General features: G+C 41.0%; 1 protein-coding gene across 1 annotated transcript in view; it reads right to left on the bottom strand.

Annotated features, from left to right (window-relative positions):
- Positions 1-15,614, bottom strand: part of LOC101636204 (chromosome unknown open reading frame, human C1orf168) — a 71,753-nt gene that overhangs the window by 22,082 nt on the left and 34,057 nt on the right. The window contains exons 5-8 of the mRNA XM_012722189.1: positions 9,953-10,053; positions 4,677-4,711; positions 2,486-2,517; positions 547-646 (exon numbers count right to left, since the gene is read on the bottom strand). Of these exons, the coding sequence (XP_012577643.1) occupies positions 547-646; positions 2,486-2,517; positions 4,677-4,711; positions 9,953-10,053 (268 nt within the window). The remainder of the gene's footprint in view (positions 1-546; positions 647-2,485; positions 2,518-4,676; positions 4,712-9,952; positions 10,054-15,614) is intronic.

The raw sequence follows: 15,614 nt of genomic DNA on the forward strand, positions 1-15,614 counted from the left end.
ATTCGCCATAATGGATCCCATGCTTTTGCATAAAGGGTCCCATGATCTTGCATGATTGTATAAGGAAGCCATACATAATGAGTCCCATGGTTCCCATAATAGATCACATGATCCCACATAATGGACTCCATGATTCTGCATGAGGGAATTTCACAAAATGGAACCCATGATTTCACAAAACAGCCTATGCATCTACAGATTCCCATGATCTTGCATGATCCCATGGCAATCCATGTTTGGGGAAATGTATCCAATGACAATCCCATGTTCTTGTGGTGGGCTCCATGACAAACCCATGTTTTAAGTCAATTCCCCCAAGCAGAGAAATTGGATCTGCTTTGAGCCCATACTCAAATGTATATCCATGAAGTGATCACACAACAATCCCATGTTTTATTTCATTCAGTAAGTCAATCCCATATACAGTGGATTCCATGATTTGGTTACCTGGTGGTCCCATGTCGACCATCTGATTCCTTGACAATCACATGTGTGAAAAAACCTATGACATGTCAGAACTGAACTGGAACCCTAGAACACAGATACCTTGGCCATGTGATTTGAGTGTGGATCCTTTTCTGTTCTCTGAGGTTTCATTTCGTGTGGTTCTTTCTCCATTCTTTTATCTTCATCTGTATGTTTAGGGCTAAAAAATGAGATACCAGGGGATAACTAAGCATAGACAGTTTAGATGGTAGTATATCACTCAATTCTAAATGCGATAAGAAAGATAAATTTCCTGTTCGTTATAGGTAAATCACCCCCACCTTTTTAAGGTGAGTGGATCAACCTTAGTTTCTCTGAGTTTCTGCCTGTCTCTCTAGAAAGCTGCACATCTCTTTATATTCACCCTGTGAGTTGATACAGAATGTCAATTCCTGTGCAATTTCTTCTACAAATATCCAGTTTTCTGTAGGGTAAAGCTAGGCCCCATTGTGATCCAGCCCCTACCATTTCTTAAAACCCCTCACCCTCTGCTCTTTCCCTCACTTGGATGCAGTCTTAATTCCTCTCATCTATCATTGTGTGTTGAACATGCCTCCCTTTTCATTTGGTAATTCCTTTGTCACTCATCTGGTAATTCCTTTGTCACTCATTGCAAAGTCCTATAGAGACCTTGGCTTCCCACTGCATGTTGCTGATATTCTTTCTATGGCCTTTTTCTGCCCCATTCAAGTATGTGCTTTATAACCCTCCTTTCTGTCCCTCAGGCCTTGTCCAGTAGTTTCTACACAGATGAATGCCCATAAAAACTGTCAAATTTAATACTGTGCCTTTAAGGAGTACTATGGACAGTAGGGGTACAGTATCATTGCTTTGAAATGTAAAACTCCGGTGGCTCCCACACCTAAATGTATTCTGTCCAGCACAGAGGTCACTGCTTATCTGTAGCTCCTGAACCCTTCACTTGTGCTTGTCTGAAATACATACGGATTTTGTAGGCTTGGTGTGAAAAAACAAAACTAAAATACTCAGTAATAATTTTACACTAATTAGATAATTAATTGTACTGGCTTTGCTTTTAAAAGATGACTATGTAAAAAATGTTAAATGATGTATGTGACCTGAGTTAGACTCTTCTCGGACAGGACTGGTTTCAGTGATTGGTGAGGATGTGCGCAACCCTTTTGGCCCTTGTTCTGCATAGATCCCAGCTTCTAGAGGTTCTCACACTACTCTGACTGTTGGTTTCTGTACTGGCCTCATGGTTTTATTCCATATTTATTCCAATGGAATAGAATTCCAGGGAGAGAGGCTAGACATAGACGCTCAGAAGGTAGGAAAGGCCAAGGTCCTATTTTGGCCTCAGGGAGTGCGAGAAGTGCCAGAAATACCAAAAACAAGAAAACGTGGGCCCTTCCCACAAGGGGCTGGCAGGCCAGAAGATGGGGAGGTGGGTGAGGATGAGCTTGCAAACACACACTGTGACCTCAGTATAGACATGTACCTCACTTTGGTACCATGGGGAAGGGGCAATCTACTTCTCTCTAAAGGAGGATAATCAAGGCAGCTGTCTTCCAGGAGGGGATGTTTCATGGTCAGTAGAAGTTTGCCAGATCATTAAGTTGGGATGAGTTAATGAATTAAAAGATCACAGGCAAAGAGACTTAAAATGCCTAATACATACCAGAATTTGTTTGTTCATGGGGAGTCGTGTGATTATATCAGATGCCTGTTTGATTGTGTGGCTCCCCTACTAACTCCCAGAGCCCAAGGGTAGTGGTTAGATTTCAACTATGCACAAGCTCTAGCATGGGTGTTACAACATGGGTTGCTCAACAAGTGTTTGCTGAGGATGTGCAGTGTGGGCTGGAGAGGGGCAAGGAAGGCGGAGGCCATGGGTCCTTGGGCAGCCAAGGAATGGGGGAAGTTGAGTCAGGTCAGGCCCTGGAAACACAGCTGCCCACCAAGGAAAACACCAAGTTTAGTCAGCTGAGGTTGTGGCCGAGGGATGAGTGCTTTTCCTTTTGGAGGTAAAACTCACCTAAGTTCTTGGTGGAGGAAACTCTTCCAAGGCTGAAAGTAAAAAGAAACATGGTCACTTCCATTTGCCAACCCACATGAGGCTTCTGTCTGGTTGCAGATCTTTGGAGATTTAACCCAAAGGACTCAGTACCAGTGACAGTGGACAGACAATGCAGAGTTCCATGAGCTGTTGCCTGTGGAGCTGAAGCTCAGTCCAAGAAGAAAACATGTGTTCCTGAAGTCAGTGCATGCCAGAGGAGTGTTTGCTTTGACTTATTCTGAGTAAATTGTTCTCCAAAGGCCTTTCCAGGAATGCATCAGCAGAACACTGAACTTTTAAATCAGAAGAGAAAATAAGAATCTGTGATATCTGAGTAGGTGTCGGGGGGCAAAATTGGCATATTCCACAGTACAAGTCATGCTAGGACTGCTCTTTTACTGATCATGAGCACTCCAGTCAAAAACCACGTGCCCTGGAGTTACATTTGGCTCCATTATATTACGTCCAAGTAACCACAACACAGGCCCTCCTTTATTCAGTCGTCACCTATCTAGAGCCATTTGGGGGTTTGGAATCTACTAGCCAAGGTGCCTGAAGCAAGCAGAAAACATCTAAGCATCCTAAATGCTGCCCCAGGCCTATTTTAGTTCATACTGTCTCCTCCAGGAAAGGCCTGCATTTGGTAACAACTGACTTCCTTTCCATAAAATTCTAGCAAGTGGGATAGCAGCACTGGTAGCATGACAAGTCAGGTGGTACTCATTTCATCTCTGCTGCATGATTTATAGGTTATTTTAACTCTCTAAGCCTCACATGCAAAATGGAAGCAGGGGTAAGAGGTCACTGGGGAAGCTGAGGACTGTGAGCGTCCATGTACCTCGAAGTGCCTGGCACAGAACAGCGACTGGGAGGGTGACGCTTACTGCTGGGCACAACGATATTGGCAGCAGAAAGGAACGATCATTGTCAGAAAAGAGAAAGCAATTACTGCAAACAAATTAGGGGTAGTTTGGTGTAAAGGCAAATAACTCTGAACCTCTACAAGGACGCAAGAGAATCTCAGCAAGAGCAGCTGTGGCCCCCTGGCACCTGTGTTCCAGGGTGCTGCAAGTCCCCCACCAGCCTGAGAACACTGAGATGCACATCACATATGTCTAAAGGCTAATAAACAACTTAGTGATAATAAGACTGTTAGGCTTTTCCACTTTTGAATGGGATAAAGTCTGGCTATTTGGAAAGTTCACTTATACAGGAAGTTTATTCTTCACTGATATTTCCTGGTAAGTGAAGCATTTTAACAATATTCTGCTTTTGTTAATAATTATCATTTGCAGTTTGTTTTTTAGATAGTGTATCCATCTATCAACAATCTTTTCCAGTAAGTCTAAGAAAACTAAAGCCAACAGTCAAGACCCAGTGAGAAAAGAGAAGCTTCACTGTGTCCACTACAGCAGGAAGGAGTGCTATGTGCCAGGTGCTAACCTAGATGCTTACATAGTTTGACTTAGTTCTCTCAGCCATTCTGTGAAACATAGAGCCTTTATTTGTGGAGCGTCTGCTATGGAACAGTAATCACAATGCATGTGCCTCTGCCTTCATGGAGGATATACCATTTTACAGAAGACCCAGCAGAAGCTCAGAGAGGTAACTATAGAACAGATTTAAGGCACTTATTATTAAACTGCTTATTTGTTCTTATTTTCATTCCCACAATGCCTTCAGATGTGGCTGTGTCTATTATCTCCATTTTACAGATGAGGAAATGGAGATGCAAGATGACACAGCTAGAAACTGGATTGAGGCCAGCAGTGATTCTGCTGGACCCTAACTGAGCTGCCCCATCACTTGCTAGGAGACTCCCAGCATCCTGCCAGCAGTGAGCTTGGAAGACATGCTGTTCTTGAAAGCACAAAATAGATAAATTTGGTTTGTGCCAAATAACTTTTCTGCCTAAAGGGACAGTTATTACAGGCCAGTTGGTGCTGGCCACCTTAGATAAGAAGCTGGCGACAGACTAGGTCCACCTTTCCCCTTCGCCTTACTCATTTTCTGTCTCAGATATACCAGGGCTCAGTCTTAGCAGCTGGTTTCTAGAAAAGCCTCAGACATCAGGGGAAAACCAAATACACCTTTCTCTCCTAAAAGAAACTGTTTTGGAATCAACCCTGCACACCTAGTTAGAGAGCTTGTAAGAAGAAATAAACAATACCTTTTTGAGTTCTTCAATTCCAACTTCATAAGTTGCTGAAATAAATAGGAAGAAAGTTATTTCAAGGCAGCTTTATCCATGCATTTATCACAGCACTCAGAATTAATCAATTATGCAAAATTGCAGAATTCAGTCTTCTCCAATTTTGATCTGTGAGAGGCTTTGACTATGAGGTTAGGGAAATTCTTAGTCAGTGACCAAGGTTTTAATTTCTGTGGGGATTTCCAGGGTAGAATGTACAGTAAGTGAAACATGAAAAAATTTTCAGTTTCTCATTTTGCTAAATACATGCATTCTTCATAGTTAAGAGAAAGCCCAGGAATCAGGGTAGCAATAACAAGTAAACTCAAAATCCAAAAGCCGAAAGCCTATTTTGAAAGATGAACACACAAATGCTTGTTTCTGTGAGAACTTTATTCCCTTCAAAATATCTTGAAAAAATACTTCCAACAACTCTCGCTCACATACCTTTTTTTTTTTTTTTTTTTTTTAAGATTTATTTGTACACAACTGGGGTACAGGTCAGAGATACAGAGGGTGAGAGGATTCACCAGAGACAGAGTGGGGTACAGAACAGGCAGATCGACGAAGTACACTGCTGAGGGGAGCAGCGGGCGGGTCAGGAGAGGTCTGCCGCGCCATGTGGTCACCTCCGGGGCAGGCGGGGATCAAACTCATGCGGAAGTGGTTTAAGCTTCTTTGTGCTGTGCCTTAACCCTCTGCGCCACCAGGGAGGGCCTCACATACCTTTTTATCTGATAGTTCTGTGGATTTTAGTAAGTGCTACAATACAACTTTAATTATTAACTAACACAAATGGTGGCAAGAATGTAGGTTCAAAGCTCAGTCCTGCCTCTATCTGTAGGATAACAGACATTCAATTCTTTGAGCTCTGGGTTGCTTATCTGAGAAATGTGGTTAACTGATACTTGCCTTACAGAGTTCATGTGGAGATTAAAGGAGAAGATACAAGAGCATAATAGACAGCTGCAAAGTACAGACGTGTTTTAGAGAATTGCAAATTTGACCTCTCTTTGCTTAAATGTTACCTGTGGAAGCTTCCCCTCTACCAGGAGTGAATATGCATGTATAAGTGGACTCCCCAATCTATTTTCTCTTTCTTGCTGCAAGAGGGAGTCCTGTGGGTTTGGTCCTAAATACTGACCTTCTGGCTGCTGTATTGTCTAAGCATTATTCTTCTAAACATTGATAAAGTGCACAGAATCCTAGGTTTCATTCAGGGACTGTCCAATTTTGATCATGGTTGCCATACAGAGCTAAAATGCTGCATGGATGATTAAAAATATGTACTTCAACTTGGTAACTACACTTTTGTTTTAACCAATATTTGAATCAGAGCATTTTAGCCTGTTATTTGCTTTAGAAACTTTGTTTAGCTATTCATTCATTCAAAATATATGCTTATCATACCACTTGCCCCAAGTCTGTTTCAGGTATCCCTCCAAATGGGTGTGATCATCTCCCCCACCTCCCCAAAAATGTACCAACCATTTTCTATGTGTCAAAGAATTAACAAGTAAGTGATGATGTCTTAGCTCTTCCTTGCCTTCTGGGGAGGGAACAAAGAGGATTATTCTGCCCTCCAAACGGGGAAATCAAGGCACAAAGAAACATTACTTGCCAAGGCTTGTAGATAAAGATGTAATCAGTAATGGCCATTCATAATCTGATACTGCTTTTTAACAAAGTACAGGTCTGCCAACAAGCCCGCTCCATCGAAAGGTGCTCCCAACGTAGAAAGAAGTAAAAAGGGCTATATTCAAAGGGGTCAGAGAGGGACTTGGAAAGTCTCATTTGTGTGTGTTTGTGTGAGGGGACTGGAGAACCTACAGAACTGGAGCTTTCGCTCACTAGTTTATGGAGTTCCAGAGTCCACTGAGCAGCTTCATCCCAGGTGGGAGAAGAAGGCTACATATCAGAATATGGGCCTTAGCATTCCAACTGCTACTACCATAACATACTCACACCTTTCAGACACTCAGTACTTTCTGCATCAGCACCCCATGTGACCTGAACATATCCCATCACCTCTTTTACACCAGGTGAGATGATTGTTAAAATTCTACCGACAGGGCCCTCCCTGGTGGCGCAGCGGGTTAAAGCACAGCACTGAGAAGCTAAAGCCACTTCCGCATGAGTTCGATCCCCGCCTGCCCCGGAGGTGACCACATGGCGCGGCAGACCTCTCCTGACCCGCCTGCTGCTCCCCTCAGCAGTGTACTTTGTCGATCTGCCTGTTCTGTTCCCCACTCTGTCTCTGGTGAACCCTCTCGCCTCCCCTGAGCCTCTGGCCTGTACCCCAGTTCTGTATGTACAAATAAATAAATCTTAAAAAAAAAAAATTCTACCCGACAACAAAAAGCAGCTGACATTTTCCGCACTTGCACATAGAGGTACCAGTGCTAAATGTTCAAATGCAATTCATTTAATTTGCATGTTGATTACTACTATATTCCAGCTTTACTGATGCAAAAGCAGATAACCAGAAAGTGAAGTAACTTGCTCAAGGCTGCTCCATTATGAAATGGTTTCACATTTTCTTCAGGCTTGAAATCATTTCTTTAAGTGACATTTTACCCGTGCAGTCCTCATAGACCTCACTAAAGGTAGGATTTGTTAACCCTGGCAGGGCTAAGTTCTAGCTGCCTTCTTGGCTCTGCCCCCACTACTGGGGAAGAAGGGGAGACAGGGGGGTGCTGCATTGCAGCCTGAGGAAGGGTAAGCCTGGGCTCCTTTACTCAGCACTGGTTAGTGGGGTGGGATCATGTTTTTTTCTGTGATATTTCCTGGAGTGATTATTGTCTAGAGGATTTCTGTTTGTTCAGCTTCCTATTTTCCTGATGCTTAGGCTAGAGAAAAGCAGGCTTTCACGGGAGCTTTGTTGCTCATTGTCCAGGGACTTCCCCAGCTATCCATACTTGGGTCCTGAGATCCCTACCTGGTTTACCTTCTGTCTGCCTTAGCAGTTTTCTGGTTGTCTTGGATTTGTTTCATATGTAATATCTAAAGGTATTAAGTTATACTTAGCAGGAAAATAGGGAAAAGTAGATTTCTTCTGTCCGCCCTTAAGCAGAGTTCTTTTCTGAATAATGCCACAGAGATTATACCCATGATGAGGAAACAGGTTCAGATACCCATCAGTCAGCATGGTGTGAAGGAGGACAGAAGAAACTGGGGAAGGCTTAAATAGACCTGGGCAGGTGGGGTAAAAGAGCCCACACCCTCCCATCCTGTAGGGTCTTTGCTCCTTAGAGAACAGGAACACAACTGGGGACCAGAGCAGAGTGCAGGGCATCCCTGCCTGCTGTACCCAGTTTCATAGACCCCGGCCAATGTGTTCCTGTCTCCTATAGGGATACCCTCTCTGGTGGTGTGATGCCTACACCAACCTCCCTGATCTTCTACCCTACTCCCCTTTCTATTGCTCTGTGTTTTGTTACCAGTTTTCTGAGCCCTTTCTCTTTTTATTTACAACCATTTGCTTTTTTAGCAGCACTGTCCATGACAATGAGATACTCTCAGTGAAACACTGAAGAGATGCCTGGGCTAATTGTTCCTTTTCTGAGTAACTCAGTGTTCCTGGCATAACAGAGCATATGTATCCTGGAGAGAATGAATACAGACCTCTGGTCCAACTTCCCAATTTAAATCCCATCTTCACTCTGAACCACAGGAGACCTTGCCTATATGCAAACCCTGTCCACACGTCCTTCGTGGCTATACTCTTCCTGCAACACTACCTGTACTGAGGAGGAAAGACTAGGGAAATACCTTGGACAGCCACCTGTGTGAAGGGAATTCTGGGACCTCAAATAGGCAAGTGGGAGAAGGTGCCAGTTCTGATTGGGACATCCCTTTGGCTTGTGAGCCCTTAGCTCTGCAGAAAGGCATGCAGTGTTCTGCCTATGTGTAGCCTGCGTCCTTTCACTCACTGTGAGCTTTCCTCATAGTGGGGGCAGGAGCAGCAGGGAACTTGTGAGAAATGCAGGACCTCATGCTTCACCCAGGGACAAAGCACAAGAATCTAGGTGATTCATTTGACTGTTAGAATCTGAGAAGTATGCTCTAATGCCGGAGGCCCAGACACCTTAGTATGAAACTGTATTGCCTTATGGGGGTGACAAGAGGCAGGCATTACTCTTTATGTACTCTTTAGTACTTTACAAATCACATGGGAGGTTTGAACTGCCCAGTCCAGAAGTGAGGGTTTTTCCAGTAGTTCTTTAACCCCTTATTTCCTGGGCAAGGGGAGAGTAATTATAACGGGTCTTAACTTCACAATCTTCCCAAATTTACATTCCCAGGCAAATTACTTTCTCCCCCGGAGCTTTAGGTTCCCTGTTTGTGCAACAGAGTTTGGGCCAAATGATCTCTCTAACCCTCCTTCCAGGGTGTTCAAAACATCCTTGAATGTTGAACAGCATAAAATTGTGAAAAGAGCATGAATCTTAGTGGCAGCCCCAGCCTAACATGTATGACTTGTGTGACTGTCAATCTTTCACTGTCAGTTTCTTTTCTGTGAAGGTGGGTGAATAATGAAATTGCCCTACTGGCAGGTATGCCCTACTGTGCCATGAAACAGGCACAGTCAAATACAAGCACTTATTCTAGCACTAATATTCATGCCTTTTCTGGAAAACTGGCTCATCTGATAGGCAGAGTAAAGACACAGAAATTGGAGAAAAGCTTTAAGGCCTGCTTCATCTCCTTACCTGACAGGGTCTCTTTTATTCACCAAAAGGTCTAGGCTTCATCGGCAATAGTAGCAGCAGGAAGCCTTAGCTTTGAACCAGTGGTCAGATCTACTAAATGAATCCTCTGCTCCTACTCAGGCTCAACACAGGGACCTAATTCTCATGCTTTGTTATCTCCCTCTCCACATATGGAGTTACCAGGGAACTTCAAGAAAGACACCATGAGAAGAAAAATGAAGTTTCTACAGGAGGAGAAGGAAGAAAAATGAATAACTGTATCTTGATTTTTCCCTCTCACATATCTACACAAGGCAAAGCATCTAAGTAGACAGGGGGAGGAGAGAAGAGAAAAGGCAGAGAGAAGCCAGCACGAGGAGCTGAGATAGTGTTGATGCACAACGGGATTTATTTATGGAACCAGACAAGGCAAGAAGAGAAAAGAGATGGTAGGGCAGCATGGTGGTGACTTTTTAAACCTATAGTTAGCTAGAGGGAAATACCATTTTTGACACATTTTCATTCCACTTGGGGATACAATATTAATTGGCTTAGCAGACTTACAATCAGCAATTTCTTTTGCAGAGCACAGGTTAATGGAGTTGCCAGAGTGTCTCAGATATGAAATTGTGGCCTCATAATTATGTGGTTCTTCAAATTCAGCACTAAGAAGCATGGAAGGAGAAAAAAAGGTTACTTAAAATAAAACATATCTTTAAACATCTTAAAACTTTTTGTACTTTTTTCCTTATTAGAGAAGTAGTAGTTCTGTCAGTACAGTGGCCAAGGCACACCCCTACTTTAAATATGGGGATTTTGGATGAAATATAACAAGGCAAAGAGTTAGACAAAGAAAATGTAACTCGCCTAAAACTCGAAATCTCTGGGTGTCAGGTATAGAGAGGAAACTTACAGGTGAACATGTCAGTGGGAATTGCAGCTCAAAAACCCAAAGGCAAATTGTAGCCAGATAAAGAAAGATCTTGATTAGGTAGCTGGGGACTAAATGTATGAGTCAGACATTAAATCTCAGGTACAGGCCTACCTGATTAGGAAAGCGGGCTGTGGCAGTGGGAAGCTATCAGTGTAAACTACAGTGTCACAAAACACTAGCACACAAGCAACACAAATTCTAAAAAGTATGTTCCTCTGGTACAAGGAAACTTACTATGTGTCTCAGGCCACTGGAACTGAAAGGGAAGTCATAAACAAAAACCCCAGCACCAAAGTGGGGTGGCTTCTAGACACGCACCATCTGTGTATTGAACGAAACAAAGTCAAAACTGGTGCCACATTGCCCAGTAACACAAATCTGAAATCATCTGTCAAGCCTCGTCTACAACCCGGACACCTATGGTTTTCTAAGGGAATCTTTCCAATTCAAAACAAACAAAACAGCACAAGGAGATGGACCTTGTATACCATGGTTCCTGCTACAGACTAGCAGGAGAATTAAATGTCACGAAAAACTCACAAAAGTGACAATAAGATAAATTTTAAGTGCTTTCAAAGAAAGAAAAGAAACCATTAAGTTAGAGTGTGTGAGTGAAAGAACACGCAGATTTAAGGAGAGGACAAAGGAATTACTTAAATCATAGAGCTCTTAGAGTAAATTAATATAGAGGTTGAAAAATAGGCAGACAGATTAAGAGTTGGAAAGTATTGAGAAATTAACAGTAGGAAGGACAGAATCAGAAGGTATAATGTGTTTGTATGCAAACAGACACAGGATTATAAAAGGAAAAAGGAAGCAGATGACGAAAAGGGGTAAATAGTCAAATGAAAATAGTTAAGAGTTTTCTAAAACTAAGAGGGACATGACTATTACAATGACACCAAAACCCACTTCCCTCCTACCCACTTTCAAATCAACCCATCTCTCTTCCCTTTCCTCCTCTAAATAATTTAATGGGTATGTTTTAGCTTAAGCTTCAGAGAATAGAAAAAGAAGCACCCCACTCAGTTTAGGATGATAATTAATTTTGATATGTAAACCACAAAAAGACCAAGGTAGAACATATTTACTTAAGGGATTATAGTGGGAACTTCCCAAACAAAATACTAAAAATAGAGAATCATTATATAACAACTCTAATGCAAGGCTTCAAGAATAGTTCAACATGTGAAAATATTATTGCAGTAATTTCATTGAAACAATGAGAAGGGGGAAAAAAGATGATTTTATGAGATGCAAAAAAAAAAACCAAACCACAAACTCTCTTAATGAGATTAATCTGTAATAGTATCACACTTAATGGTAAAATGTAATATAGAGTCAATATTTAAAACCTTGGGAAACCTTTCCTGTAATAGGAAAAAGACAAATATAGAAAATTGGACAAAAGGGTATGATTGATATCATGGAAAAGAAAAATTGAATAGCTCATAGAAGTTACCTTGTGACCTCACAGTAAACAGGGAAATGAAATAAAGACAATGAAAATTTGGTTCACACTTATCAGTTTGTCTGGAACCCATTACCTCACTTGGAAAGAATGTGGAGAAACAACTTTATACTGATTTGAGAATATCCATTGTGGAGGTAACTTTTCAAAAATCTGGTAAAACTGAAGTTGTTTATTTACTGTGGTTCACAATTCTCAGTGAAAACCTCAGGTGATAGTCATTGGTAAGTATGTGCAGCATCATTTGCAAGGTAGAACTTAAAAAAAACAAAACAAAAAACCCTCCATTTCCTTCAGCAAGAAAATATGAGGAGACCGTGATATGTTCACACGGTAAAATATAATTGTAATAAAGTGAACAAACCAGGTGTACATGCATCAACAGTGATAGAACAGAAAATCTAGCTTGGAAAAAATGAAGATGCAAAAGAATGTCATTTTTACAAAACTGTAAGTGCTGTTTAATACATAGGAGTTGGAAGCTAAAGTTTCAGAAATACACCAAATGGAGACACTCCTTCATTCATAGGAGTTGCTCCCGGGGAGGGAGAAAAAAATTAAACTGGGGAGTGAAATGAAGGACACTCCAGCTGTATCCATAACGAATCACTATTTCATTATCAGACAAAACCGAGATCTTAGTATTTTTGATCTTAGTATTTTGGTGTTTTTCCTGATTTTTCCCATTTATAAACATATAATTGTTATAGACAGTGCAAAAGTTACAATCCTACCCCTTCCATTTATTATTATATCATAAACATGTTACATCCAATTATTTTCTCTCCTTTGATCATTTTAGATATTTTGAAGTTTTTCCCTTCATTTACTCTAATATTTTTAAAGATGTCTGGATAGTTCGTTTTGCTGTAAAGGAAGAATTATGAACTCTTATGCATCGATAATTTCTCCTTTCATTATTTTGCTCCCTACCCCCTGCAGGGAGTAATTGAGAGGAACTTTCTTAAATTATGAACTATTCCATGTAGCCCATGCTTCAGTGGCCCAACCGTCTCCTCGGGTCTATGGTAAATTAACTTTATTAATAAGAAACAATTTGTGGAAAAATTGAAAGAAGAGGTCTAATCAATTTCTTGGACTGCTATTGTCAGAAATGAATAAACTTATCTGACATTAGATGATCAGAAAGATTTTCAACAGAATGTAAAAGGTGCCATGTTTCAGATCAACTGTCTTTGTAGAAAAGCAGTCCCAGGATTAATGTTACAGGAGTAAAGGATAACACTGATGTATTTAAATTTTCCTTTTTGCCACCTGAGAATGTCTTTTATCTTTTTTCTTGGTCCATTAAAAGCAGATCTGAGATTTACCTTGAATTAGTATAGTGTGGGTGAATAGAGAGAACTTGGATTGCAGGGATGAAATAACGCTATGATCCAAATACATCTATGCTTCAATTCCTTTGCTTCCACATTTATTAAAATATCTGTCTCGAATCTCTCTCTAGTACTGTAGACATTACTAAGGGGCAGCATGGAATTACAGACAGAGTTGGATTTTGGGGTCAGACAGACTTGAATTTGAATCCTATCTCTTTTGCTTTTACCAGTATTGGATAAATATCTTAATCCTCAGTTTCCTTTGCAAATTTTACTCTATAAAACAGAAATAAGATCTACTTTAAGTATACTCTAGATATTGAATGATTTATTTTCCATTTGTACAAATGATTTCATAAAATTGGGCTAGTAATACTATAGTAGAGGACAGAAATAATGATAGTATATTTTTTTAAATAATGACAGTATTTTTAAGTTACTTTTCAGATTGGAATTTTGGAAGGTTCTTTTCATTCTTTTGTAATATCCCCCTTTTTTATTTTCTAGTTTTCTTAAGGAAATACCTCTAGAATTTAAGAATTACATAATAAATTATGTTTTTTGATGAAATCTCCAACATTATGGGGTGGGAAGGATGGCGAGTGATGAGAAAGAATCACCAGGTAAGATCCTGAAGAAAACCACCCTGTACAAAGGAAAAAAGCAACTATTTTTGCTTGGTGAGAACATCCTGGTTCTCATGAAGAGAAGGCAGAAGTCAGTCCATGAACAATGAGAGGGAATTAGGAAAAGAATCTGGGAGATGAACAGTAGCCAGACTTAGAGCATCTCCATGATCATGGTAAAAAGTTTAGGATCCTTACATTTTATTCTGAATTTAAAATGAAGGCTATGGTTCAAGGATTTGTTTGATTAAATAAATAAATATGTAAGTCATAGTTTAATGGATGGGCTTACATGAGGAGGAAAGGAGAAGCGAGCACCTTCCAGCAGGGCTAAGGACACCAGGATAAATTTCCTGATGGAATGTCCCTTGGAGTTGGACACTGGACTGAGGAGCAGCAGAGGAACGATGGATTCCAGGTGAGTTCTTGTGTCCCCCCCTGGCAGCAGCCTTACATGATCTGCAGGGCGAGAGAGGAGCTCAGGTTGTCCTGTTACTTAGCTTTATTCAACACCAGAAGGATATGCTATTAGATATACAAATGTAAAATATAGATAACAGCCTCTTGAAATATATATATATATATATATATATATATATGAAGCTAACAAGGTAGCTTTATATATATCGCCTCAGTGATCTATTTATCAGTTCTTTCCTTAAGTCATTAAATAAATGCTTGCTATTTTCCAGGGAAACAAAGGTTAAAAAAGCAAAAGCAGAAACAGATGATCTCTTCCCACATGGTATTTATCTACAAAAAACCTCATGTTGGAAAAATCCTGAGATAAGATAGTGTAGCTGAACATCTTTACCAACAGGCACATCCTGTATAAACTGTATTAGCTTGAGCTCTAGGCAAGTCATGCGAGTCGCTGAGCTCTCGGTTTCTCTCCCACAAGTGGGAGTATTCATGCTGGCCATGGGGACAACATGAGAGTGAAAGAGAGAAAATGATTAATTAAAAACCAGCTGTGGGAAAACTGAAATCTCAAATCAATTCCTTGGAATCCTTTTGTCAGAAATGAATGAATGATGTCAGATAATCAGAAAGATTTGTGCTACCCATGGCCAAACACAGCTTCATTTCACTCACCTTTCCTGAATATACCTATGTACAAAAATAGGCTGTAGGTCTGCAACCTGGCATTGATGAGTCCTTAAGTCGATATTTTCTAGCTTAATCATCTAAATGCCTCTAAAGAGAAAAGCCAAACTTGGCCCTAAAGGCTTTCACATTTTTGCTCCACCTTCCCTTACACCTTTCTGTCTTTCTGCAGACAGAAAATGAAATCCTCACACAAGCATTCAGAAACACCTGGCTGGACAAAGTCCACCCTCAGTTATAGAGCAGACCGTGAGGATATAACCCCTACCACCTTGTGAATTAAAACCCCATGTGACTGCTTGTGAGGCAGCCTGGGATGGTGGGTGCAACTATGTCCTGGAGTAAGCTGACCAGTTTCCCCCAATACTGTGGTCCAGTTGCAACCTCATTTACTTCACCTGACTGGTGGTTAGACTGCCTATGAACCACCTGCTTCGTGGGGTGGCTGTGGCTGGGACTTCTAAAGTGAGGGAGCAGGCATAAATACAGGGTACACAGCCTTGTCTATGGAAAGTGCATAAATGAATTCTCTCTAAAGGAAGAGAAAATTCTAAAGGAAAAACCCTAGCCAATCTATGATTCCTGACAGCACTGCCCTTGTGAAAAGCAGACAAACATTGGCCTTGTGTCCCTGAAGTCCAATTAAAAGGGGATAATAAGAATTTATTGAAGTGGCTTGAGCTGAAGCCAAATGAATGTTGTGGGTCTAAAACTTAAAGGCACAGGCTTCAAAAAATTTCCTATTCTT

This window comes from Condylura cristata, unplaced genomic scaffold (assembly GCF_000260355.1).
Source record: "Condylura cristata isolate star-nosed mole 26May11 unplaced genomic scaffold, ConCri1.0 scaffold00008, whole genome shotgun sequence".
Lineage (NCBI taxonomy): Eukaryota > Metazoa > Chordata > Mammalia > Eulipotyphla > Talpidae > Condylura > Condylura cristata.